The following is a 27,009-nucleotide window of genomic DNA, read 5'->3' as shown; positions in this document are numbered from 1 at the left end:
TTCTAGTTTTGCTATGGAACTGAATGAAAAAATTGGAAGGGAAAAAAACTGTAAAGTGCAATCTCTTCCTAGCAAAGAGATGGATATGTCAATGTTGCAAGAATAATGTTTAATCATAAGCTTAAGGATTTGATTTGTTTTATATACATTCATAAAATGTGTCTCTGTATTGTTATTCTGTCGTCCTTAATATTAGTCACTTTGCTCTCAGCTATAATTCCATGTTATGGTTCATCAGTTACCAATTGTACCTACAGTACCTAGAGGCATTCAATATAAGCATTTAAGTCAAGGATCAACCTCACCAATGCTGGAGATGATGTATTGTCATCAGATGTACAGTTTCATTAGGCAAATTAATACTAATAAAAGAGTTTTATCCAAAGGTTATTCACCAAAATACAAAAAGAGAGAATTGTTGTTACAGCTTAAAAATATCAAGAACCAAATATTCTAAAAATCTTTTCAAAGACCACAACAACCATTAGATAAAGGATTTGGAGGCATTGTTTCTCATTCAGTGAACCGTATGCTAGTTTATCATCCATCAACCAATGTTGCAAAACACATTTCTTGGTTGAATAGTTCTAATCTTAAATGGAGATGGCAAATGGTTTTGGCTTTGATTCTGGAAAGGCCTTCCAACTACATAAACTGTATATTTGTGCGACTAGTACCGTACGTTACTTGATCTCTAACTTTGCTGTACTGTACTGTAATTGCATTTCTGAGAGATAGACTGTTCCTGTTTGCCTTTGACATTATCTGTTGATTTTAATGTTAGAAGATATGAAGTAACTCGTGCATGCATAACAATGGACTGGGGGTTTGAAACTGTTAAGGTCTTGTGCATCTTGTCCAGAACAGGGCCGTGATATTCAAACACTGAAGTGATCGATCAAAGAACTCAAATGGAGTTTCAACTAATGGAATGATTAGTTACATTGTAAATGTTTACCTGATGAAAATGTACACATTGTAATACATTCAATTAAAACACATTAGAAATCACAATGTTATCGTTTGTTGTTGTTATTATTATTGTTGTTGTTGTTGTTATTAGTAGTAGTAGTAGTAATAGTAGTGGTAGTAGTAGTAGTAGTAGTATGTGATTGTTTTCACTGCTGTACTTACTTATCATAGTTATCTCAGTAGAGTAGAACACTGTCCAAACCTGTGATTTCCAAATCAACCAGTCATGAGTAAAATGCGGTGGCACTGTATTAAAAATTCTGCAGCTTTTATCACAAATCACATGCTGCATGCTTCAACCAGTTTAGTGCCAAACTGCCTCACTTGGGATTAGAATCCACCATCTCTTTTTTTTTAGATTATTTTTTGGGCATTTCACATTTATTTATTTTTATATAGGACAGTAGGCAGACAGGAAAGGTGGGGAGAGAGAGGGGATGACATGCGGCAAAGGACCACAGGTCGGATTTGAACCCGGTTCGGCCACGCGAATGCTACCAGGTGAGCTAGCAGGATGCACAGAATCCACCATCTCTGGTATGGCAAACCTACAATATGTTTACCAACCAAATTAAACTTACATGTAGTGATGATTTGTTTGTTTTTGGGACTGACCTTATAGTAGTACCTTATATTATTTACTGTGCTGGTCGCAGCTTTTTCACAATGCACAGTTTATTCTGTAAAAATAAAAAATAATAACTTTATTTATATAGCACTTTTCCAAATCTATAGATATTGTGTCAATCAAAAATGAGATAAACACAAGGTTGCAGTTGCAAGTGTACATACATGTAATGTGCTGTATAAGTATGCACACTAGGACAGTGGTTCTCAAACTTGCTCACGTCAAGGACCCCTAAACTGACAGAACTTAGACCATGGACCCCCATTTGATACAATTTTGTCGCAGGGTCCCCCATCTTTGCTTTTAGATGTTTTATTGCAGAAAGTTTTTGAAACCCAGTACCAAAATAACCATACATTCTGTCATTGTGTTACTTATGGATGGAATTATATTGAAAATAAATCATTTCCCTTTTTGCTGGGGACCCCCTGGAACCCCCTCAAGGACGCCTGGGGGTCCCCAGACCCACCACTGCACTAGGATCTACTTCAGAGCTTTTCAATCTCCCTGTTGCTTCTATCAAATGGTAAAACAGTCCAACTGCTGTCTCTAGGCCTGGCATAAAATAACACATTATGCATTCATGAAACCAGCAAAGTCAGCATGCATGACAGATGAAGGAGGCTGATGTCAAAGTTTATGTTAGTAAACTTTGCCCTTGTTGCCAATATGCATCGATCTTCACAATAAACATGCTATGTCACAGTTTTGTAAAAACGTTGCCGTTTCTCGCTCTTTTTAAGGTTGAATCTAAAACTCTTTAGCGTGCCTTTTGCTGGGCCTATAACAAAAACACTGGTTAGACACACAAGTTAATGATAATACTCAAGGCATTTGTCCAAGGAATACCTCTGGAATGATACATCATAATAATCTGACTGCAGCGGCTTCTATAAATACCTCCAGCGTCCACCACCAGAGTAAACTTTCAAGTCTGCTTAGTTCCACTGCCTGAGTCTATTTTGGAGAGCTCTATAGGCTTAAGAAGAACTGGGTCTGAATCTGCATGGGAAGGACAGCTTTACGGGTACTCCTCTGCTCGATTCACAATGTCACATGGCCCTGTTCTGCCTCTGGGCATCCACAATCCCACAGCTGTGCCTGGGAGGCCCTGTGTGTGTAAAGCCTGCACTGTAGCTTACAGGAGGCATGTGACCTCCACCTCACCTCCAAAATGTACACCATTACAGGTATCCTACAACATCAAATGAGGTCCTTTTCTTGTCTGGAATCCACTCTCTGTCCAATTAATACATTCTGTTACCTCTGACTGATGGATATATGGTTGACAGAGAAAATGAACCACCACACCTGAACACAAGATCCAAACTGTGTCTAAATGCATATTATATAGGACACAGGTCAAGCAGAAATGGAATAATCTATCAAGTGTACAATGTAAACAGAAAGAAAAGGGGCCACAATGAACACAATCAATTAACAAATCCAAAAGAGGTACTACTCCAGTTGAATGGGCAGAGATGTAGGCTAAATCCTCGAGGCTTTGCATTGTTATCATTAGGGATTACACCATTACAACAGGTGACCTGTGCGGTTCTCATACAATGTGAACAAGAATGCAAAGTATTTCAGTTCTAACAACAAGGCAACGGTGAATAGATCAACGTTGATTTTCTCAAAAGCCTACTAGCCTGTGAAGCATTATCAACTCTGTGCGATGGTGACATAATGAATCGTATCAACCTTTCTACTGTAGACTTGAGATAAAATACCTAGAAAAGAATTGGTGTGCACTGTCGAGCCGCAACACAAACTTATATTATTGTAACACATTATTCACATTGACTGATGTGTTATTGGAATGCTATTCTGCAAGTCACTCAGGGGAGCAATATTAGGTCAGCGGTTTGCTTCCATGCAACCTGCCATCCCTTCAGGACCTGCACACGACCCCTCCCACCCCAGACACAAGCTCTTTGAAATGCTCCCTCTCGGCAAGAGACTGAGGTCTGTCAAGACCAAAACCTCTCGCCAAAATAACTTCTTCCCAACTGCCATCAGCCTCATCAACAAGGCCCGAAAGCCCCCTCTACTAAGGACTCTACCACCCCCCCCCCAAGCACAGCCGAATCCCCCCTACTGACATGAGCCCCCCCCAATCATACACACTTCACAGTAGCAGCAGCTGGACTACTTGTTACATTGAATTACTATAACTACCTCTCCTACCAGAACTTTTTACACTATTATAGTACTCTTGTTAACTACATCATGGAGATATATATATATATATATATATATATATATATATATATATATATATATATATATTCTTGAGCAGAATGAATTGAAAATGAATGTTTATGTTAGCTACAGCAATAGCTGATGGCTGCAGTAGTGACAGTTCAGGGCAAACACCATCAGAGAGGCAGAGCAGCTGTAATGAGGAGAGGGTGGGGGTGCAATTCTGGAAGATTCTATTGGAATCTTATGAGTGGACCCCATTTCATTGGTTTATTGTGGGGACTGTTTCTAGGTGTGTTAGCTTCCCTGTTATACTGTAGCCACAACACTCACTGTGGTGGGGACAAAGGGTTTTAGGGTGAGTTTGCTGGCCATCGCTTAAGAATACATGCTTGCTAGCCACAGAAAAGACTATGGGAATTTAATATATTTATAGATTATGTTGGTTTGACTACCGTTGCATGCTAATAATTTCTTAGGGATGCCATTTTTCTTTTCATTGAGGTAGCTATAGCTAGCAAGACGTCAGCCTGCTGGTAACGTTACTATGCCAGCTAACGTCAATTGCGGCGCAGCTTGCTAGCCAACTTGGTTCGCAAATGGACATAACACTAACGTTACAATTGCAGTTGGGTATAGCTTAAACATGCCTACTACTGTGTCTGTTGCTAGCTGGTTCGACAAACAGAAAAAACAAACCAGCTAGCATACAGCTAGTACTCGCTATCTTCAAGGTAGCAGAGCTTCGTTGGATAACGTTACCGCATAGCTCATGACATAACGCTAGTTAAATGCTGACCATCAACATAACGTTACTTTACTAACGTTAATTACCGCATTCAAACTGTTATAGCACACTTCGTGTGTTCGCGAACAACAACACGATAATTAACCAATTTCTTGCGCTGACACCGAACGGCTTGCCAGTTGTATCCAGCAGCCTTCCCCGACTTGTCTGGAGCGCTGTATCTCTCATAATGTTACAGTAGCGCTAGAGCTAACGTTAGCTACGTTAGCTGCGTAGTCTGACACTCATCATCGGCATCTCTTTGTTTTGTCCTGTGATTGAACGACCCTGTCAGCCGCATTCATCTAACCAACGCTGTTCCCCACTATTAATGTGTTTTTTTTTACAGAGCCAATGACTGGAATAGACTGACATCCACTCCTCACTACAAGATGTCAAGTAAGGAATTGAGTGTCGGACTGTTGTGTTAAACTCATTTGAGCTGATGTTATACCATACATTTCCATAAATCCAAGTGAATTGATATCACACTGTAACATCAAATATGCATTGCAATCATTAACATACTGACTTTCCCCTAATACGAGGGATCAGCCGAGCATCATTTTGGTAAACAAACCGCGTCACTGGGTGGCAACGGCAATGGAACCCTATGGAGCCCAGGCGCGAGGCTTGTGTGTCTGACTCTAGCCGGCTAACTCTGTTTACATTTTAAAAACTGCGACAGTTCACACAACTTTAACACGACATGCATATATTATACATCAAACTCTTGAGCTAATTCTGCTCTCACTCAGAATGTCAAAATATAAGCGATGGGATGTATAGTTTTTGAGATATCAACGTTTGTTTGGCACAACTCATACTATTAACTGCCGCAGGGTTCTGCATTCTGGGTGGCAAGGGACGTCACGCTGATTCGTCCTTACAGGTCTATTTTTGCAAAATAGATTATTTTTCCTGGGGGTCACATGAGAAACGCAGGGAGCCCAATTTTGTGTTGTTGTCATGCCATAACCTCTAATTTGTAACGCAGATTAAAGTATAGAAATATTTGTGCACTTATTCTTCAGCATTTATTATATTGAAAATCACTCCAAACGTCAATGTAGGTAATAATCTCATTTGATGTTTTAGCTTCATAAATAAAATGGTGTGGTTTGTCTTAGACCTCCCGAGCCTAAAGCCTAAAGCGTAGCACCACAGTCTTCTGGCGAAAACACCACGGTGTTCCGGCGGAAACACCGGGAACGGCTCCAAAAAACAATTCTGCTCTGAAAACAGGGCGTCATAGTAACATAAATAAATGTGATGCACGTTATCTAGCTATGTAGCTACAAAAATAAAATGAACTAACATCAATAAACACTAAAACCATCTTTCTATGAGGGACAAAGCACCGGGGGCGGGTCTTAGGGGGAAAGACCTGGTTATGTATAATGCGAGCCTGGTGACGCAATGTTACCGAGCCAGGCAGAACCATCATGAGGGCCAGTTCTGGCCCCCGGGCCACATAATCCCCAGGTCTGTTTTAATGTATAGCCTAGTAAGCCTACAAAGAACGCATTTATTTACAATACTTCACTAGCAAATAGTTAAGGGTAGAATTGAGCGAAGGTTTGATCTCACCCCCCAAAGGATTGTGAATAGCCTATAGTTTCATTGGGCTGATGCTGATGTTTCATTTGGACCTTTTCTTTCACAACAGAGAGGCCATCCTATGCCCCTCCCCCTCCCCCAGCCCCTACAACAGTAAGTAGTGTACCCAATATTAATTGGGTATCCCAAAATATTGATGTTGCCTATTTGGAGACTCCATACCCTGCTATTCACACAATAGGATATGACAATATGCTGCTGCTGAAATTATTGTTTCCTTATAACCCCAGCATGAATGCAAGTGTATTGTTTATTTTACATTTTCCCAGCTTCTTTGCATGGATTTATTTAATTTTCTTCCTGGGCTTGACCCCCCCCCCCCCCCCCCCCCCTTCTTTTATGCCATTTCTCATTCATGTTTCTGTCTCATTTGTTTCCATCAGCAAACACTGCCCAACACTCCTGGGTTTGTGGGGTACAACCCATACAGCCATCTGGCCTACAACAACTACAGACTGGGAGGGAGCCAAGGCAGCAACAGTCGGGTAACGGTATGGATATTAACTCATTGAGTGCCAGCCACTTTTGGAGAACGGACGCTCCCAGTGCCAGAGTTTCAGAGCGTTTTCAGTGATTTCTCGAGGCCCACAGAATATTGTGTGATATTACTATGTAAACACTGAACACGCACAAAGAACGATGAGACTCTATTCTATCATCTGCAAAAAAAAGTTTATTGATCCCATTTTCCGTTCTTTAGTTATGAGCCGGAGAAGATAGCTTGATTCATCCAAAAACAGCAATTTTTTTCTAGAAGCTGAGATAATTGGCCTTTTGTGAAATTAAACATTTCAAGCACATCACTGACTCTGAAGCTAATCTTTTCTAATGTAGTCACACCTCAAAAATAATTTCCTTCAATAAAACAGTTTAGGCCAGGGAATTTTGTTTGGCAGAATAATATTTTTAGCTACAACCAGCAGCGCTGGCCCCTGCGTGCGCTGCTGGTTGCAGCTTCTTGCTGGTCTTGATTTGCTGCTGGTGGGCATCGGATATTCTGGCTTGCGTTTGTCAATCCTGTCCTGCTGCCTGGGTCTGTCTGGGTGTTGCGTGCTGCTCTGCGTGCCCCCCCCCCCAGCCTCGCCTCGCCTCGCCTCACTGCACACTCCTCCTCCTGTCTGTGGTGGCTCTCTGCTGAGTTTGCTGTGCGCACAGTGAAGGGTGCGCAACATCCAGTTTTTTTACAGCGTTCCGCGTGTGTTTGTCACCGGCAACGATGCTTCTGCTTCCAGTTGAGAATAATAACAACTCCACGGTGTGGATGTGCGGATGTGCTGTCGCAACCGACACGGAGCGGCTCAATTGTGGGAGCAGATTGGCTGCTGCAGGCACAGCTGCAGTAACGTGCTTCAGCATATCGATGCATACGGATGCGATGCGATTTCCGTTTCCATAACGACTTCTTCTTTGTTTTTTCCTTGCCTTTCTGTTATGTGGAGAGCACTGTCGCCACCTAAGGGTTCTGTAAAATAGGTTATAGACCTCCAATAGCTACAATAGTTGTACCAGAGATGTATCAGGGATTGATCCACGTCCCACCGTCAAAAAACGCAATTGACGACAATCGTCGTCTTTGGCACTCTACGTCAGTATTTGAATTGACGACAGCTGTCGTCATTGGCATTCAATGAGTTAACATAAGAGAAAACAAGGTGACCGAAAATGATGGGTACAAACAGCTGGACAAAACACAATCTCTAGCAATTCACTTCCACTTCGGTTTCACACCACACTGAATAATCAAAAAACAGTTCAATGGGCCACTTCTCAGCGACTGAACCCAAAGAGGATACTGGAGCACATGATTCATTGGAAAAGGTTTATTCTACAACGGCATGAGTGAATACTGGATTCTGATTGGCTAGCAACAGTGGTAAATACGCCAACAATCTACAGTTCGGCTCCAACCGCAGTATCACTCCGCTCCCTGATGCTGACTCCGTTCCCTGTGCTGACTCCGCCCACTGTTAGCCTGTCAGTCTGCAAATCTTCAACAAGGAAATGGCCGATCTCTAACACAAGGAAATGTCCGATTTCGTAGTGGCTGAGCTTGAGTTGTCACGAGTTCGGACTAGCGGGAGGTCGGACTAGCGGGAGGTCGGACTAGCGCCCGGACCCCGAACCTGGGACTGTCAAACAAACAAACGCCCTCTGCCGTCACCAGATATCAACACACCACCACCAAAACGGGCTGCTTTAGATAACTGTTTAAATAACTGTACTTTTACAGGCAATGTATCAATAACTGTGAATCCCGTTAAGGAATAGGTTAGTTGTTTTTTGGCTCAAAGGCAACTAAATGTTTAGTGCAATCATTGATCTTGTGTATGGAACTATATTCTGTGGCGGAAGGATAAATGTATTCTGAAACCAGTAATGATTATAAATAAATGAATTGGATGTTACAATTGTGTATTTTTTATATTATTTGGTAGCTGTTGTAGAAAACAAATTTAACACTCGAGGTCGGGGGTTGTGGGCACATTTACCACTGGTACAGGGTTTATAGCACTCGGCTTCGCCTCGTGCCACAACCCTGTACCAGTGGTAAATGTGCCCACAACCCCCTCCCTCTCGTGTTAAATTTGTTAAATAAGGTGCAATGACTAATATTTCGACGCAAATAGCGTTTTCATCACAGTAAACTTTTGACTCTGATGAAGACGCTGTTTGCGTCGAAACGTTAGTTGTTGCACCTTATTAAACTTTTTTCACAGATTTTCCAACATTTTCTCCCCAATTGTACTTTTGCCAATTTCCCCCTGCCGCCCCGGTCGCTGCTCCACCCCCTCTGCCGATCTTGGGAGAGCCGTTGACTAGCACCATGCTTCCTCCAACGCATGTGCAGTTGCCAGCCGCTTTTTTTCCACATGACAGCGGGGAGCTTCTCCGGTAGGGCGTAGCACATGGGAGGATCACGCTATTCCCACCAGTTCCCTTCCTCATTAAACCTTCTCCAGTCAATCATGTGCTCCAGTATCTTCTTTGGGTTCAGTCGCTGAGAAGTGGCCCATTGAACTGTTCTTTTTACAGTATACTGTCCTGTTCTAACTAAGAGCACCAACCTCCCTCTGTGGAGGGGCTGAAGGGCAAGAGACTCCTTGTACACTGAAGAATAATCAAACTTGCTCAGTCAACACAAGACTTTGCAGTAGCCTCTGCGAGCATCAATAGCACTGCAGCTTTTCACAAGATTGACCCTTGCTTTGTTCAGAAAGAACGAGATTAGATGTATTTTTTGCATTTCCCACTCTCCAAAGAGAGCAGCTGCCGCAGAATGGACGGTTGGATGGTTAGCTGTGCTCATTCCATTACAGAGACTTCCTGAAGATGTCTGTCATTTCAAGCTCCCTCTGCTGCCTCCATCACAGTGCAGACTGGCTAAGAGTCCATCTGTGTGTGTTCAAATACCACCTGCCTTTCAAAGTCTGCATTTCTGACGACCACGCTAAGTAACCCATGCCACCAGTGTTGCCATGGCTTTACAGACTCGCCGCTCGGCATGGCTCTGGCTGCTGAGCAGTCATTCAGTCGCTGCATGCAAGCTGTGGTTGGCTGACTCTGATAATGGCGTTATGTCTCGCAGTGGGCAAATCTCAGTTTAAGTGAGATCCCCCCCCCCAGTCAGTGCTGTTCCATTGTACTCTATGGGGTTCCTGACATGGCCTCAAACTGCCATGAATTAAGTGAAGTTTATTGAACTGATTAAGAAATGACTCTGATGCATCATTTTGGCTAATTTTATGTCAGATTATTCAACCGTGTGTGCTTGCATGTTGTTCTATGAGCTCCACTACCAGCGTTGCGTTGCCATCAGCGTTGCTCCACAGAGTGTGTTAACGTTTGAACGGATTCACCAGAAAACAATGAGGGAGAACGCTGCGTCAGCCATCGAGAATTGAACCTTACCGTGCTGGCAAAGGAATCATTCCTTCGATGGCCGATCGCAATGCCTGACGCCCCGATGGCTGCAGGGCAGTGAGTGGGAGTGTGTTTAAATGGTTGCCTAATCACTCCTTTTCTTTTCCCTCTCAGAATTCCTCTGGAATAAATATTCCAAAGCCACCCAAGCCACCTGATAAGCCGTTGATGCCATATATGAGATATAGTCGAAAGGTAAGCGAATATGTCATTGCTTTCTTTTGCACCATCGTGTTATTTTATTACAAGACTTTGAAGACATTCACTCAGCTCAGAGTAAGTAAGCCATATGTGATGTTTCAGACTAGTAGTAGTAGTTGATGGAGGTAGGTGTGAAACTAGATAATGAAGCCAGGCCAGAAAATGATATATAGCTAGGACACATGATACAGTATAGTGGGCGATGGAGCTTCAACCACACGGCCTCCTCTGGTTTGTGACCTCTCTGCAAACAGATAAGCATTCATAGAGCCCCTCCAAACCAACCCAACCCCACAACCCATGTCTGCTTCTCATCACCAGGTTTGGGATCAAGTCAAAGCCTCCAATCCTGAGCTGAAGCTATGGGAAATTGGGAAGATAATCGGAGGCATGTGGAGGGACCTCACTGATGAGGAGAAACAGGATTATTTGAATGACTACGAAGCAGAGAAGGTTGGTTATTTTACACAGGGGTGTTTGTTTGTGGTGTTTTCTGATGGGTGACCAATAGATGTGCCTCCAACACGTCGCCGGTCCCTCCAGTCATCCTTCCTTCCTCTCTAACACTCCTGAGTAAACCTCTTTCCTTATCTTGTCGTAGTTGAACAGAATTGAGCGCCCGCACGTTACGCCTGCTTGCCTTCTCCGTTTCCTCGTCATTCCTATCTGATCATCTCTCCCCCACGTAGATTGAGTATAATGAGAGCATGAAGGCTTATCACAACTCCCCGGCCTACCTGGCCTACGTCAATGCAAAGAGCCGTGCTGAGGTGGCTCTAGAGGAGGAGAGCCGACAGAGGCAGTCCAGACTGGACAAGGGCGAGCCTTATATGAGCATCCAGCCAGCTGACGATCCAGATGGTAAGGCCTCTCTTAGCCTGCACAGGTTTAGAGCACTGTCACACAGCTGTAATTACAGTAGCACGACCACACAGAGTTGCCACTGTCCGCACACCCAGAGACTGTATTATCTTACTCCCTCCTCCTTCACTGCTGGAACCGTCCACATTTGTGGTAATGCCACCTTTGAAAAGCCATTTTTGCTTTCAAGCTGCAAAAGGCGTCATCAAATACATCAGAAAATACAACTGCTTAAATTGCATTCTTGAAGTATTCTTAACATTGGTTTTAGGCATAATTGTGTAACGCACAATCTGACAGACTGACACACGTTCACTGACAGACTGTCACACAAGTCAGAAGTAGACATATATAAGTTACACCCACTTCAACGAAATGATCCTTGTCTGGGGTCTGTCTGGCTGTGTTTCAGTAGAAGATGATGTACAGGAAAACTGCAGATAAAACCCATTCTTATTTAGAAACACCCCAACTAGACCACAAAAAGCCAAAGAGCCAGTAACCTGATGGGTTATGCTCTCAACAAACTGCACGTACGTTCACTATTAAACAAGATGTAGCCCTCCAGGTGGTTACACATTCAAAGATCAACAGCATCAGTTCACACCAGAACTTTGAACTGCTCTGAGCACCTTTAACAAAGACAGCCTTAAAAACAGTAACAGTCAATATGACTTGTTAGCTACAACATTTATATTCCTATTCTATTCTTAATAGTAACAAAAACAACTTCAAGAGCTACACTGCTTCCCCCCCTTCTTTCTGGTGGATGAGAATACATGAATGAGGGGGTGCAGCAACGACCGTGACAGCAGGGGAAATTGGCGAAGTACGATTGGGGTGAAAATGGGGGGCAAATCTGGAAAAATAAATAAATGAATTGAACTCTTCAGCTGTGAAATGCTGTGTTTGGTGGAAACTCATCACCATTCATATTGCTTCAGAGTGCCAAAGACCTTCAATTGGCGCAATGATATTATGTTCTAAGAGGGCATTGACACTAAGCGTACACACTCTAAAAAAATAATGTAATTTTTAACATGTGTCTTTGGGGTAGCACAGTTTTCAACACAACATTATGCTAATGATGACAATCCATTTGAAGACAACATGCTGTTACATAAAGTAACACAAATGTGTGTTGTCCCGAAGAAGACACACACGTTCAAAACGACACATTGCTTTTAGGAGTACAGCCAAATGGCAACAGGAAAAGAATGTGAAAGTAGCCCAGCCAAAGCTAAGACACAAATCCCATCTTCCCATCTAACATGACTGAGCTTGAGTTGATCTCCAGAGAAGAATGAGAAAAAAAGAAAACGGATACACGCAAATCCCAGGAAGGACGCAAAGCTGTAATTACTGCCAAAGGTGCTTCTAAAGAAGTACTGACTCAGAGGTTTGAATACATATTTAAATGAGATATTTCTGTATTTCATCTTAATTATATTTGTGACCCCCCCCCCTCCCCCCCAAAAAAAAGAAGAAGAAGGAAAGCAGCACCACAAAATGGAAAAAGTCAAGGGGGTTGAATATGGGCTGTGTAGATTGAGCTGTATTTGGATGTTCACTTACTTTACCATCATCCTGTATTTATAAAGCAAAAGAGTACACGTTTACAACAAAACTTAACATTTGTTGGCGAATGAAAATTGTAGCCTACATCTTGAACCTTCTGCCCACATACAGTGGGTTATAATTTACGGCTTGATTCATCACAACAATGAGGGCTCTGCTTTCCTTAAGGTTGTTTTTTTTTACATCATGGCCTATACTTTACTCTGTATAAATACTGAACAATAGCTTCCTGATGTTTTTAGTGTCTCAATACCACAATATTTGCATCATTTTGTTCACTTTGTGTCCTGAAACCTCCCACGATCTTGTTAATTGGAAACTGTGCAACACATATCCATTCACAGTTTGTCTTTTGACAGGTGTATGAAAATATATCGTCTAAACGGCCACAAAAAGCCAAATGTTTTTTTTTCCATGTCTTCAGATTACGATGATGGATTCTCCATAAAGCACTCGGCTGCGGCTCGTTTCCAGCGCAACCACCGTTTGATCAGTGAGATCCTCAGTGAGAGCGTAGTCCCAGATGTGCGTACAGTCGTAACCACTGCTCGCATGCAGGTCCTCAAGCGCCAGGTCCAGTCTCTGATGGTGCACCAGGTATGACAAAATTCTGGTCTCTTGGTCTTCCATAATCACAGCATATGGAATATGATGACACCTTGGTTTTGTATTGAATGATGAAACTAATAACACTGGTGCCTGTGTCTTGGGTTGCAGAGAAAGCTGGAGGCAGAGTTGCTTCAGATTGAAGACCGCCACCAGGACAAGAAAAGGAAATTCATTGAAGCCACAGAGTCTTTCACAAACGAGCTCAAAAGGGTATGGCATCTTTTACATTGAGTTTGGTCATCACTGCCTCGCACGCAAGCTTCATTTTGCATGGCTTACTGTACAGAGTTCAGTTCTGGTGGTGCGGCAGGCTAGGTCTGCCTTACAGCCACCATCTGCTGCTAACTCCATCCACATGCTCTGGCATACAAATACTGTAGCTGTCATCGTTTACAATTTGTAGCCCCAATAATACAGTTGTTCTGAAATGAGATGCAGCACTGTGTTCTTGAACGCATTGTCCACTGTATACAACAGGTGGCGCTATTTGTCCTTTACAAAAGGTCACTGATGGAGAAGGAGCATTTTCAAGTCTGAGCATGCATTTAATTTCTATTGTGGTGCACTTGTATATGAAACAGAACTCGGTGCTCCATTAAAGTTAATCAGTCGCACAAAATAAGTTGTTACTTTCTGGCCAAACTGCAAATCTGGAGCACACCCTAATTTTCAGCTAAAAGATGATTATAAACCTAACCTTTATCTAGCAGCAACCTAGACATAATGCCGAAACTAAACCTCATAAAGTATAATTTTCATTAGCATAACTTTTCAAGAACTATTGTTTTTACCTGCTGACCTGGCCAATAAGTTGAAACCCACATTCCTATATCTCCCTCCACCCAGCTGTGCTGTATGAAAGTGGAGGTGGACATGGAGAAGATTTCTGCAGAGATTACTGCAGCAGAGGAGGCATCCCGCAAGCGGATGGCTGAGCGTGAGAAGGAAACAGGAGACCCAAGTGCTCGAGAAGCTCCCACCTGTGTCTTAGCAGAGGAAGAAAAACATGTGTGTGCGACGCACGGCAGCAAATCCCTGCAGAGTTCACTCAGTGAAAGCAGCAACAAGGAAGGCGAGGACACAGAAGCCAACCCGACGGACGGCACAAGTGAGCCGCAGTAGCCTTAGGGCCCAATTATGCTCAACGTTAAATACCGATACGCATACGGACAGAGCTTTCTGTCCGTACTCTGCGTTCATTTCGTACGTAATTCTGCAGATTTTCTGAAAGCTTACGAATACGGATTAAACGGAGCAGTACCACACACACCACTCACACATTTGACTCCCTACCAACGGCGTAGCTACAGGTGTGCCTGGGTGTGCCAGTGCCACCCACACATGCAGCTGGCACACCCCCCAAAAAGGGGTGAAAATAAAGTTTTTTGTTTGTTTGTCTGCAGATCAGGTGTCATGCACAGCCTGCGTAAGTGTCCGACTGTCCGCTGACCTATGACTCTGTGCCCCAGAGCATCATGGGAAACTAGCTAAGCTGTCTAGTAAAGTAAACAAATGCAGCGCCAAATCAAGAAGACATGAAACAGAGCTCGCTTTTAAGCTTTTTCGACAAAGGCAAGAAACGTCGCATTGACGAGGAAGAAGATGACTCGTCGCACTTCCCCTCGTAGGGCTTGTAGTGCACCCGTTCCCGCACCTGTATTGGTGGTGGACAGTGGAGAGACAGACGATGATGAAGAGCCAGAGGACACTAATACGCTACAGATCTCTCTGCAGTAGACGAACCTGCATGCCAACCAAACTTGCGTTCTTTCCCGACTAGAACACTCTTTGGAAAAAGTAGGTGTTTTTCAGCTAAATACAATTTAATTGACTGCTTCTATCTGCTAATAATGAGTGCGAAAAGGAGCGAACATTGATGGTTATGGTCATATGGTCCTATCTTAATATTCCTCTAAATCTGGTTTGAAAAGGCCAAATGTTTTTGGGGTGACAGCCGCACACCCTGTGGCACTCCCACTGTGCCAAGTCTGGCTACGCCAGTGCTCCCTACTGCCCACTAGTGGCTGTATTGCTTAACATGATACCAACATGAAAGACGCATGGAAGTATGTGGGCAGTGACGGTTACACCATTTGAAATGGACACATTTATTTTCGTATGAAAATGGAGCATAATTGGGCCATTACACCTCAGTGGCTTTGATGCTTTTTTGTTCACTGCTTGAAGTTTTGCTTAGCCTCAATCTAAGTTTAATGCTGTTCTCCTTGTTTCATTGATCCAGCGAAGCCAAAGGCCTCCGAGGAGCTGGAGGCTCCCCCGGGCAGCGAGGAGGGGGCTTCGGAGGACAAGGAGAGTGTTCCAGAGGGAGCTATGGAGGAGGGCACCAGTGACAGTAACACAGGCTCGGAGACCACCTCCGCTCAGACAGAAGACGCCCCGCCTAGCGAGCCATCTTCAGAGGGGCCCAGCAGAGCACGAGCAGCCCACTGAGTCAGAGCCTGACTATCTTTGAACTGTAAGGCCATCATAATGTCCATTGGCCTCCGATATCATCCTCTGATAACATATTGCACAGTATCACTATCATCTCATGACTATCATCTCTATCATTTTGTCAAAGCATATGAGAAGTGTTCAACTGAGCTCAATTTTATAAAACAAGTCTGAGGCAAATATGTTTTTAGTTAGTCTGAAAAAAATGCTAGGCTTCTAAATGTGTACTGATTACAAATAGATGAAAAATGTAAAGCACTTAAACCAGGGGTTCCCAACCTTTTTTGGCTCGTGGCCCTACTTTGACGTCGCAAAAATCTAGGTTCCGGTACGATAATATCGTATCGATAATCGTCAGTGATGTCACATAGTATGCTTCTTTTTCCCCGCGGAATTCTGACTTTTTAATCTGAGAATTCTGACTTTAATCTCAAAACTCGAACTTTTTTCTCAAAATTCTGACAGTAACTCGGAATTCTGACTTTAATCTCAGAATTTTGACTTTATTCTCAGAATCCTGATTTAAAGTTATGATCTCAAAGATTTTCATCTAAGTAAAAAAAATAAAATTAAGAGTCACTCACAATGTGGCTTGAGGCTATGGTCCATTGATGGGGCGGCTGTAGCTCAGGAGGTAGGCAAGGCAAGGAAAGGCACATTTATTTGTATAGCACAATTCATACATGGATGCAATTCAAAGTGCTTTACATCACATAATAAATACAAAAAAGTGAAAGAAATAAAAGCTATTACAAAATAGCATTGGGAAAATCAGTTTGTTTAAAAGTTAGTTCATAAAAAATTCAGTTAAAGGCTGAAGTAAACATGAAAGTCTTCAATCTATTTTTAAATGTGGCCACAGTTTGGGCGGATCTAATATCCTGCGGAAGCTATTCCAGCCACGAGTGGCGTAGTACCTGAAAGCAGCTTCACCATGTTTTGTTTTTAGCGCGGGGACAATTAGTAGGCCAGCCCCTGATGACCTGAGTGGTCTGGAGTGTACGAGGGGGGGAAGCAGATCGGTGATATATTTAGGTCCCAGACCGTTAAGTGACTTATAGACGAGTAGCAATATTTTGAAGTCGATCCTTTGGGACACGGGCAGCCAGTGAAGCGACCTAAGAACTAGGGTGATATGTTCAGCTTTCTTTGTTTTTGTCAGCACTCTGGCAGCAGCATTTTGAATGAGCTGCAGCTGTCTGAGAGCCTTTTTGGAAATGCCTGAGAAAAGACTATTGCAGTAGTCTAACCTGCTGGAGATAAAGGCGTGAATTAGTTTTTCAAGATCATGTTTGGACATGAATCCTCTTATTCTTGCTATGTTTTTCAGATGATAGTAGGCTGATTTGGTTATAGATTTTATGTGGGCACTAAAATTCAGATCTGAGTCAATGATAACCCAGAGGTTTTTGATCTGAATTTTTGGTTCAAGAGAGAGGGATTTTAGGTTCAAAGCAATTTTTTGCCTGTCTTTCTTTGGACCAAAAACAATGATTTCAGTTTTTTCTCGGTTTAGCTGGAGGAAGTTTTGACACATCCAGACATTTAATTGATCAATGCACTGACACAACACTATAGTTGTCTGATGAAAGGGCGATGTACAGTTGTGTGTCGTCAGCATAGTTATGATATGCAACTTTGTTCTCTTGCATAATTAGGCCTAGAGGAAGCATGTAAAGATTGAAAAAAAGGGGACCTAGGATTGAGCCTTGAGGCACACCACAAGACATCTTAAAATGCTCAGATGCAAAGTTGCCTATGGAAACAAAGTAGTCCCTGTCTTGCAGGTAGGACTTAAGCCAGTCTAAGACCGTGCCAGACAAACCCACCCAGGTAGAGCGGGTTGTCCACTAATTGCTTTGGATAAAAGAGGTTGGTGGTTCAATTCCCGCCTCCTCCACTCTGCATGTTGAAGTGTCCTTGGGCAAGATACTGAACCCCAAATTGCTCCTGATGGTGTGCCAGCACCCTGCGTGGTAGCCTGCCGCCATCGGTGTATGAATGGGTGAATGTACTAAAGCGCTTTCGATAAAAGCGCTATATAAATGCAGGCCATTTACCATTATGATGGAAGCCTTTGCAGTATATAGTGACATTATGTGACATTAGTAATGTCACATAATGCAACACTGTTTGGATGTCACCTGCAATCACCGTAGGTGTCACCCAAGAGAACAAAGCTGAAATCTTAGAGATTATCACTTTATGCTTTAAACTCAGAAATAAAAAAATATATATAATAAATAAATAAAATCGCAAGTGACCCTAATCATCTTCGGTAGTATTAAATTGTGTCTGGTGTAAAAAATAAAAATTTAATAAAAATCAGGCAACCCTATTTGAATTCCAGGCGACCCCACTTAGGGTCGCGACCCTAAGGTTGGGAACCACTGAAAACCCTACAATGCAATGGTCCTGTCTAAAATCAATGGCTGCTAAGTGCGCCACTAAAGCCTATGTGAAAGCACTACATTTCCCCTACAGGCCTCAGTGCCAGATGAAAGAAACCATACAACCCCTCCTCAGCACATATGAATACATATCTCCTGTCTTATTCTCTAGCACTAAGTCTGGCAGATTCCAGATCATTGCGAATTAAGACAACAAAAAATGTCAGTGTTATATTTAACTTTGTCCTTTGTATTGTACTGCCATTGTTGCTTTCATTGTTACTTTTGCATGTTGCTATTTCTTTTATTTTGTAATAAGTTTGCTTACTTGTGAAGGGTGGAGTGGGGTGAGCGTCTCTTATGCAGGAGAACTGCAGTTTCCTCTCTGTATCAGTATTAAAGTGACAGTATTGTCTCAGGAGTTTGTAGTCACTAGTAGTAGTTTTTTGTTATTTATGATCAGTATTTGATTATACTTGTGTATTGGTTGTCCTGGGGCCCAGTCCACCCTTAAGTATGTCACAAGGTCATCAATGCTGTACAATGCTCAACTACCAGTGTTCTCAAGTTTGCTAGCTGTCAATCAAATCAAAAGCAGTACGCTTAGAACATCTCTCAGTGTTATGTAATTATCAATATTGCAATTTTCAGCAGACAACTTTTAAATGTAATTGTGTACACAGTGTTACAAGGTTTGCTTAAACATGAATTTTCATCTTGTCGTAAAGCAGCTTGAAGAACAGTCAAAAACATGCAGTCTTAAAATGAATTTCCTTTGAGATATTTATACCAATAAACTTTTCTACCCTGAACGAGTGATCACTTTGTCTTCCAAAATGTTTTTTTTAATGCAATGTCACAATGATGTAAATGTATATTTATAGAACAAGTATACATAATCTAAAATGTATAAGTAAGTACATGACAGGTACACTTGCACAGGTCATGATCAAAGTACAAACTATGTAGTAATTATGCAATAGGTTAACATGCTTTGCTGCAGGCATGGTGTGTTTGCTAAAACATTCATCTGCAACAGGCAGGTAAGGGAAGTGGGTAAGATAAGAAGGAATTGCACTGATTTCCTGTTTTCAGTAGCCTACTGTATACATAACTACCATTCCTCCCAATTGTGTTCAAGAATGTTTTGTTTTGTTGCACACTTAAAAATTAAAATATTGCCAAAGGAACTGAGGTAGAAGAGATTTAATCGTGCATGTGATTTTCAGCTACTCTCATGCTGATGTAGTGGTGATAAGATTTGCCACTGCTTCATGTGAAGGATTTGCCTTGCATTGCACTGAAGCACGTGATGTACTGTGTGGTTTGGAAGTGAAAACCACATGGGTGTACAGGTGTGCAGCAGCCTGTGCAAAACGTCTGAGCGCAGAAGGGTGAGGTTGAGGCTAGTTTAAGACCTGCTTTCATGTCCAAAACAAACAGCACACTGTCTCCATAATGTATGTACAACAATGTGCAGTAATAAAAGCAGGTGCTATGATAAATACAGCTGAAATTGTAATATGTGACTGATTAACTAAAAAAAAATTGTTTTACATTTCAGGAAGAACAAGAATTTTTTCCCTCTGCCAGTGAATGTTGTACATGTGTATGGTTTAGATTTTTTTTTTATATGAAGTATGGGGGGGGGGGGGGGGGGCATTTCCAGGGATTCGAACTGCCAATGGGGTGCCCCCAGTGTGGGGTTTTTAGTGTCACTCTCATCTATCAGACTGTGACTAGTAATTCTGCTGAAAGTTTTTACTCATGTAGGGTATTTACCATGGCATGTATTGTTTTTCATGGCAGACATTGTTTTTCTTCACGAAAATGTAAAGTGCACACTGCACAGTATTTAAACCCTTCCCCCCAAAAAACAAAAAAACAAAACAAACATTGCAACATTGCATAGCAACAGCATAGCAATACATTTTCAAGTAAGTGGCTAATTCTTACCACTGTGGTCAGTCCCATAACAGCACCATGTTATTCTTAGATTACTTTTGTTTAGCTGAGGCAATGGTTTAGTTTAGTTTTGTTTCCTTTATTTCAACAACTGTGATCTCTTTTACATATTTTAATATACATTGGAGTACCTAGAATAGTTTCATCTACTGCTTTCAATCACAAAGGCATATTTTAGTTGGAGCATGTGGTTTTCCGCTCGCTCACATGATACTTGAGGGTTGAAGAGAAACCATATATGCGTACAGGTTGTGCATTTTTTTCTACAGCTACAAGGGGGGAAATAACCAACATCAAGTGACACTTACCTTCTGTGTTCAGTGGCTTGATCGGGATCTTACAGTGCAGTGCTCAACAGTCTAACAGTCGACATGACCTCTGTCAACGGTGAGTGCCATACCACCATTTAACGTTTCCTTGACAAGGGTGTAGTATTCATGGTCTGGTGAATTCACCTGTAGTGTTAAAAAAAGGGCATTTTATTTGTAGTAGATAAAACACTAGCCATGGCTGTAATCCTTGGATTATGTAATCTGATTCCAAAAAAGTGCATCTAAATAGCCTGGGATTTTAAGTGTGAAATCTATTAATATGAATAATCAGGTGACATTTATTATTACAATTCCGAAAAAAGGGAAACTGTATAAAAAAACATATTGTCTTAGCCTATCTCTCTTTTTTTTGTATTGTATTGTACATTGTGTGTGAAATTATACCTTTTAGTTTTGTTAGTGGTGCTTTGTTATAGTCAACTATGCATAGTAAACATTAGCTTTCCCATTACATTATGGGTAGTAGACATATTACCATACTTCCAAAATATAAATGCTCAGCATAAAGAGGCAAAAGACACATCAGGCCAACTCAGTAACTGATTGCTTTTCATGGCAAGGTAATCAATAATCAGCCAACATTACTTTTTTTGGCATAATCTACCAAACACTGCCACTGCCCAGTACTAATTAGTGGTGGGACAAAAAAAATGAAATATCAATATCAATAATATGAATATATCGGTTGTGATCCTCTTGTGATTAGGGATGTCACGATACTATACACAGTAATTGCTACTTTGATACCGATACCCGGAACATATCGATACTCGATACCACTGACAACCTTACTTGCGATACATTATCGATACACAGTAGCACCTTCACACGTGGGGTCTTAGTCAGTGTGTGTTAAAGAGGCAGTGCAGTCTGCACTTTGTTGTACACTGTTTCATGTCAATTCTGTGAATAAATACATAATTCTTGCTTTTTGCCTTTTTAGGGGTATTTTTCCCTCTTCAGTTACACAGATATCGTGATGTATTGTAGATGAAATTTCCTGCCGTGTATCGATTATCGCAGATTCGCTGATTCCCACCCCTAGTACAAATCTATCTTGATATTATCTTTGAAACCAATTATGCTAACTTAGATGACTGTGTCATCATTACCAAATAACTTTTGACATTGGTTTCCTACAAGTAAGGACATACAAGTAGGGATTTTATCAACTGGAACAGAGTTAATGACTAGATAATTGTGTCTAATAACTAACTACATTACAGTGTCAACGCTTGTCATAAGTAGACATGACCTTTGATAAAAATAGGGAACTAGTCATTTACTCTATGTGCTCATTTAAACCCGACAAAGCCACAGTGTGCAGTACATAGCATCTTCTAACACACAAGCCAACAGCAACAGTGCACATTAATATAATTTACTTATAACAAATACATTACTGTTTATCATTGACAATGTACTCCTCATTCAGCGAATTGTCAACCACATATTAGCAGTGTTTAGTCTTCTAATTCTTAATTCAATCTGATTTTCAGATTTCCGAATCCTTCTAACAGCTCTACTGATATGGATGCTGAATTTTAAGGTAAGAAAAAAAGAAAGAAAGAAAGAAAGTGCAGTAAGTACTGCACCAAAGTGCAGTAGCTGTATTTTGTTTCTTTTCTCTCTCTCAAGTAAACCCACAAGTAGTCTCAACGCCAGACCCATGACAGTTCTTATGCTGATACACGTTACTGCATGCTGCAGAGCTCTCTCTGGGTCTGGGACACTTTCCCTCAGAGGGCTGGTTATGGGAGGGAACCGTTCACTTGGCCAGTCATATGCCAGGGATGGATTCAGTCCTCTCCAATCAGTAACGACTTTGCGATCAGACAACACGGGAGGCGCAGGCCATTTTTCGAACCGCTCTCTCATCGGTGCTACGACCTGTCACTTATTCAATTTCAACCCGCCTTCAAAACCAGCAGTGGCTGTGAACTGGCACAGACTCACTTATGTAGTATGCGGAGCACAGCGATTCAACGTAATATTTGAGTCTGGGGAGAGAGAGACTAACCCACAAGTAACATTGTGGATTTGTGCTGCTATATGTCTGGCCAGTGTATCCACATACAGCTGTTACAGTAGTTTGGCCACTAATGTGGTACTGCCATAGCAGTAAAAGTGTGGGCTTTTGTTATTTAAATGTTTTCTTTGTTCTTTACAAAAGCCCCCCCTCCCCACTGCTGCCACGGTGCTGTAGCAGCGCCTTGGAAATGTGGCAGTAGACGACCAAGTTAGATGAGTAACCTTTGTACACCCGAAAACAGCAGGCTGGAAAACAGCAACCACAACCTTCAACTCACAAGTACGATTTCCTCCAGGAAGTGGTAAACGTGTAGCTAGTAAACGTGTATGAAAAAAATACAACTCTGTCAGGGGGCAGTGTAGCAACAGCAAACTTAACTTGCTTATTTGCATAGGCTTTTACTTGCTTCACTTTGATATTTTAGTCTAACTGTCTTTGATTCCAGACCTGCTCATCTCAAGAAGGAGAGGATGTGACCACAGTGGGGCCTGATGACTTTGACGATTACAGCTCCGGGCCCAGTCCAGATTATGGTGATTACATCCTGCAGTGTATCAAACAATCCAACCGCAATTTCCGCCTCTGGTTCATGCCTACCTTCTACTCCATCATCTGCTTCCTGGGGCTGCTGGGGAACATCCTGGTAATCCTCACCTTCTTCTACTTCAAGCGTCTGAAGACCATGACCGATGTGTACCTGCTCAACCTGTCGTTGGCAGACCTGCTCTTTGCTCTGTCGCTCCCCTTCTGGGCAGCCAATTCCATGACAGAATGGGTGCTGGGCCTGATTGTGTGCAAGGCCATGCACACCATTTACAAGTTCAGTTTCTACAGCAGCATGCTCCTCCTCTCTTGCATCAGTGTGGACAGGTACTTCGCCATCGCCAAGGCCGTCTCTGCTCACCGCCACCGCTCCCAGGCGGTGTTTTTCAGCAAGGTGTCATCAGCTATAATCTGGGCGATGGCGATCATTTTCTCTCTCCCGGAGATGATATACACCACCATCAATAACAACACCTGCACCCCTTACACCGGCGAGAAGTACCAGCTCCGTGTCAGCATCCAGACAAGCCAGATTGTCTTGGGTTTCGCCATGCCGCTCCTGATCATGGGCTTCTGCTACAGTATTATTGTTCAGACCCTGTGCCAGGCCCGCAGCTTCGAACGGAATAAGGCCATCAAGGTAGGGATGTTAATGATAATCGACAATCGATTAATCGGCAATAGGAATTTGATCGGTCAAACATTATGTTAATAATAATAATTGATTGGATTTATATAGCGCCTTTCAAGACACTCAAAGCGCTTCACATATCAGGGGAGGGAGGGGGAGGGAACTCAACTCATCCACCACCGACATATGTTAACCGATTAATTGACAATGTACGTGTAGGCTACCATATGTGCTATTCTGTTTTTGTTTTTTTGCTGAAATGATATAGCGCTACAAGGGTGAAATGTACCTTTCACCCCTTATATCAAGAAGAAAGCCAAGCAAGCAGGCAAAAAGTCCAGTGTGGGAGAATTACACCCAGAAAGACAACAGCATTCAGTGTAAACATTGTAATCCAATGTTGATACAGCACGTCTACAAGCACAGTGACAGCTAATGCAGGAAGTTTGGTTGGTTGATTAACTTGTTGAGTAGGCCTAAAAACAGGTGTAAAAATCTTGTATGTCAAATTCTGTCTTTATATTAATTGATCGTTAACATGACCAATTCACTGATAAAGGAAATTGATTCAAATTTGCATCCCTATATCAAGGTGATCTTCGCTGTGGTGGCTGTGTTCCTGGTCTGCCAGGTGCCTTACAACGTTGTCCTGTTTTTGAGCACGCTGGCCGCAGCCAATGGGGGCAACACCGACTGCAGCTATGACAACAACCTCCTCTACGCCACTGATGTCACCCAGTGTCTGGCCTTCCTCAGGTGCTGCCTGAACCCCTTCGTCTACGCCTTTGTGGGGGTGAAGTTTCGCAACGACGTGCTGAAGCTGCTGAAGGACCTGGGCTGCATGAGCCAGGAGAGGTTCTTCAGGTACACCTGTGGCCGGAGGAGGAGCTCAGCAGCTACAGACACTGAGACCACCACCACGTACTCGCCCTAAAACTACCGATGAAGCTTCTGTACCATATGTTTCACCATGGACAGTAAAAAGTAATCGACTTTCAAACCCAACGACTGTTCAAACCTATCAAACTGTTGACCACACAGCGGATTGATGAATGTTAATAAAGGAATAGCGAGTTATCAGCAGAAACACCCTTGTTAATCACATCTAGCACAAGTTAAGCATCTATTTCAACCTGATGACAATTAGTTGTGTTTCTTTTTACAGTTGTGTTCATTTCCAGCTAAATGGACTTTAAAGTCGAGCTGAACCCAAAAATGACTTTTATTTTATTTTAGTTCAAATACCTGGGTATGCAGTGCACCTATTTAATAATGTATGCAAAAAAAATCACAAAAATCTACAGTTTGCTGACGTCACCTAGTACTATCAAATTTCTACCCCATTTCAACCAATCATATCACGACATGGCAGCTGTCAATCAAATCTTCATTTCAGGATAATTTTCTCTTCCAAATGAAGGAGAAAATGGCGCCTAGTGCCTGTCATCTGGCAGAATTCCTATCCCATAAACTAACTACTAACTTGGCCAATTGCATGTTGATATACACAATAAAGAAAACGGATTGCCTAAGAATGCAAAGAAATGTAACTGGCTCGTTAAAACTCGCATTCCAGGAATATTGTATTTACTGCAATAGCGTTAATGGCGCGTGCCTGAGAGCCTGGTTGTCACGGGTCGCACGTCGGAGATTCCAGGCGGACGGGCTGCACTCTCCGCTCCGGCAGCTGGCTGCCTGCGGCTCGCTGAGCTCCACTCAGCCACTAAACCTTGCGTCACCAGGCTCTTCCCGAGGAGAGCGCCACAACACGCTGAATCCCACTCGATTTGGGGGTGGAACATGCCAGGATTGGCCAAAGCCCAATCCAGTCCCCAGAATTGTCAAATAAAATCATCGACATCCGACATGCTACTATGACCCGCATCTCAACCTGTCATCTCAGACAGTCTGAAATGGACTCCGACCCACGCGCCACTTGGGCTCTGAACGGGTTCAGTTCGACTTTAAGCTTGATTAGTTAGGCGTATTTCTAATTGCTATTCCAAGTAATGCATTGGCTATACTGCTATTTATGATATTACAAACCTGGAATTACTAACAGCTACCATGAGAAGTCTTTAGAAAAGTAGAAGTTAGTGTTTTCTGTTATCTTTTCTTTGCTTGCATGGTATGTAATTTAAAGTGATGTTGAACTTTAGCAGTACTTTGGGTTGTGCAGCTCCTGGGTATAATATAACCAAAATCTGATAGCACATGAACAAATGCGAACATCCGACTGGATTTCTGTGTGACATTTACTCAAACTGAAAGTTTTAATAAACATTAAGAAAGCATTTCACTTAAAAACAATTCAGCAGAATGACTACTTGTACTATATATATATATATATATATATATATATATACTATGTATATATTGTCAGAATCTGCTTTCTTTACATATTTGCTAGGAGTGTGATTTTCAGAGAGAGAGAAAACGCAATTCTCAAGTTGTTTCCCACCAGAGCAACAAATAGAACAGAGAATCACAGATTTTGGGCTTATATCATGGCCAACATCACTTTAAAACTTACCAAAATATCTATAGTCCTGCTGCTCAAATATTTACTGTGCACATATTCATCAATAGAAAAACCTCTTTTCTATCCTATTGTTATTCTTTTCTGTATTGTACATTCTATTTGTAACATTGTAAAAACAATTCAACAAGATTGAATACACTGTAGCAAAAAATAAAATCACTTTTTGTTGTTGCTTCTTACAACAATCTAGAATTAATTCACAGCCACACAGTATCATCTCAGTATGAAGCTTCGTGCAAATCCATTCATACCTTTTTGAGATAGTCCTTCTTTGTACAAGTTCTCCTTTGGTTCTTCAGCGAGCCATTACAGATTCAAAAGGGATTACTTTATTAGGTGTACACAGCCTGTGCTGTAAATGGGAGGTTTCAGGTTCCATTCCCCATAAGGCATCTGATCTTCCCCTATCACTGTTCTCCTGCGACTCTGCAAGTGTAACAATGATAATTTGTTGAATCCTGATTGGAGTGGGCTGAATACATGCACATGTATTACAATCAGATTTGCCATATTGCACACATATTGTACTGAATCTATATTTGTTATGGTGATTCACTTAAACACAGCATTGTTCATTCTTTCATTAAATTATTTGGTCCACCAACTAAATTGCCATCTAAATTGGTTGAAATGCATACATGAAATTGATTTTCAATTTCACTTTTTAATTTCACCGTGCCTTCCAAAGAACCAATGATACACCTCTGCTCTATTTGTAAAGCATCTCGAGATAACTTT

General features: G+C 42.0%; 2 protein-coding genes across 2 annotated transcripts; both read left to right on the top strand.

Annotated features, from left to right (window-relative positions):
• Positions 1-1,463: 1,463 nt before the first annotated feature.
• On the top strand, positions 1,464-19,026 carry LOC310793912 (SWI/SNF-related matrix-associated actin-dependent regulator of chromatin subfamily E member 1-like; the record flags this gene model as incomplete). Its single annotated transcript, XM_083655800.1, has 10 exons — positions 1,464-1,473; positions 6,262-6,305; positions 6,596-6,703; positions 10,248-10,328; positions 10,656-10,787; positions 11,024-11,195; positions 13,198-13,370; positions 13,491-13,592; positions 14,229-14,490; positions 15,625-19,026. The coding sequence occupies 10 exons, from the start codon at positions 1,464-1,466 to the stop codon at positions 15,831-15,833; spliced, it is 1,293 nt and encodes a 430-aa protein (XP_083511926.1). The 3' UTR covers positions 15,834-19,026.
• A 1,462-nt stretch (positions 19,027-20,488) lies between these two features.
• Positions 20,489-26,410, top strand: ccr7 (chemokine (C-C motif) receptor 7). The gene is made up of 4 exons (XM_083655667.1): positions 20,489-20,578; positions 22,023-22,072; positions 23,001-23,738; positions 24,322-26,410. The coding sequence occupies exons 1-4, from the start codon at positions 20,563-20,565 to the stop codon at positions 24,661-24,663; spliced, it is 1,146 nt and encodes a 381-aa protein (XP_083511793.1). The 5' UTR covers positions 20,489-20,562; the 3' UTR covers positions 24,664-26,410.
• Positions 26,411-27,009: the final 599 nt, after the last annotated feature.

The sequence above is a fragment of the Poromitra crassiceps genome (genome assembly GCF_964638095.1).
Source record: "Poromitra crassiceps genome assembly, chromosome: 19".
Classification (NCBI taxonomy): domain Eukaryota; kingdom Metazoa; phylum Chordata; class Actinopteri; order Beryciformes; family Melamphaidae; genus Poromitra; species Poromitra crassiceps.
Note: the sequence above shows the minus strand (reverse complement) of the source record. Positions and strands in the feature narration are given on the sequence as shown.

What these genes read in the sequence shown, in the direction of transcription:
- ccr7 (XM_083655667.1), top strand. An exon ending in TATGGATGCTGAATTTTAAG is followed by an intron (nt 22,073 to 23,000) that starts GTAAGAAAAAAA and finishes CTTTGATTCCAG; the next exon opens with ACCTGCTCATCTCAAGAAGG. An exon ending in AACGGAATAAGGCCATCAAG is followed by an intron (nt 23,739 to 24,321) that starts GTAGGGATGTTA and finishes CCCTATATCAAG; the next exon opens with GTGATCTTCGCTGTGGTGGC.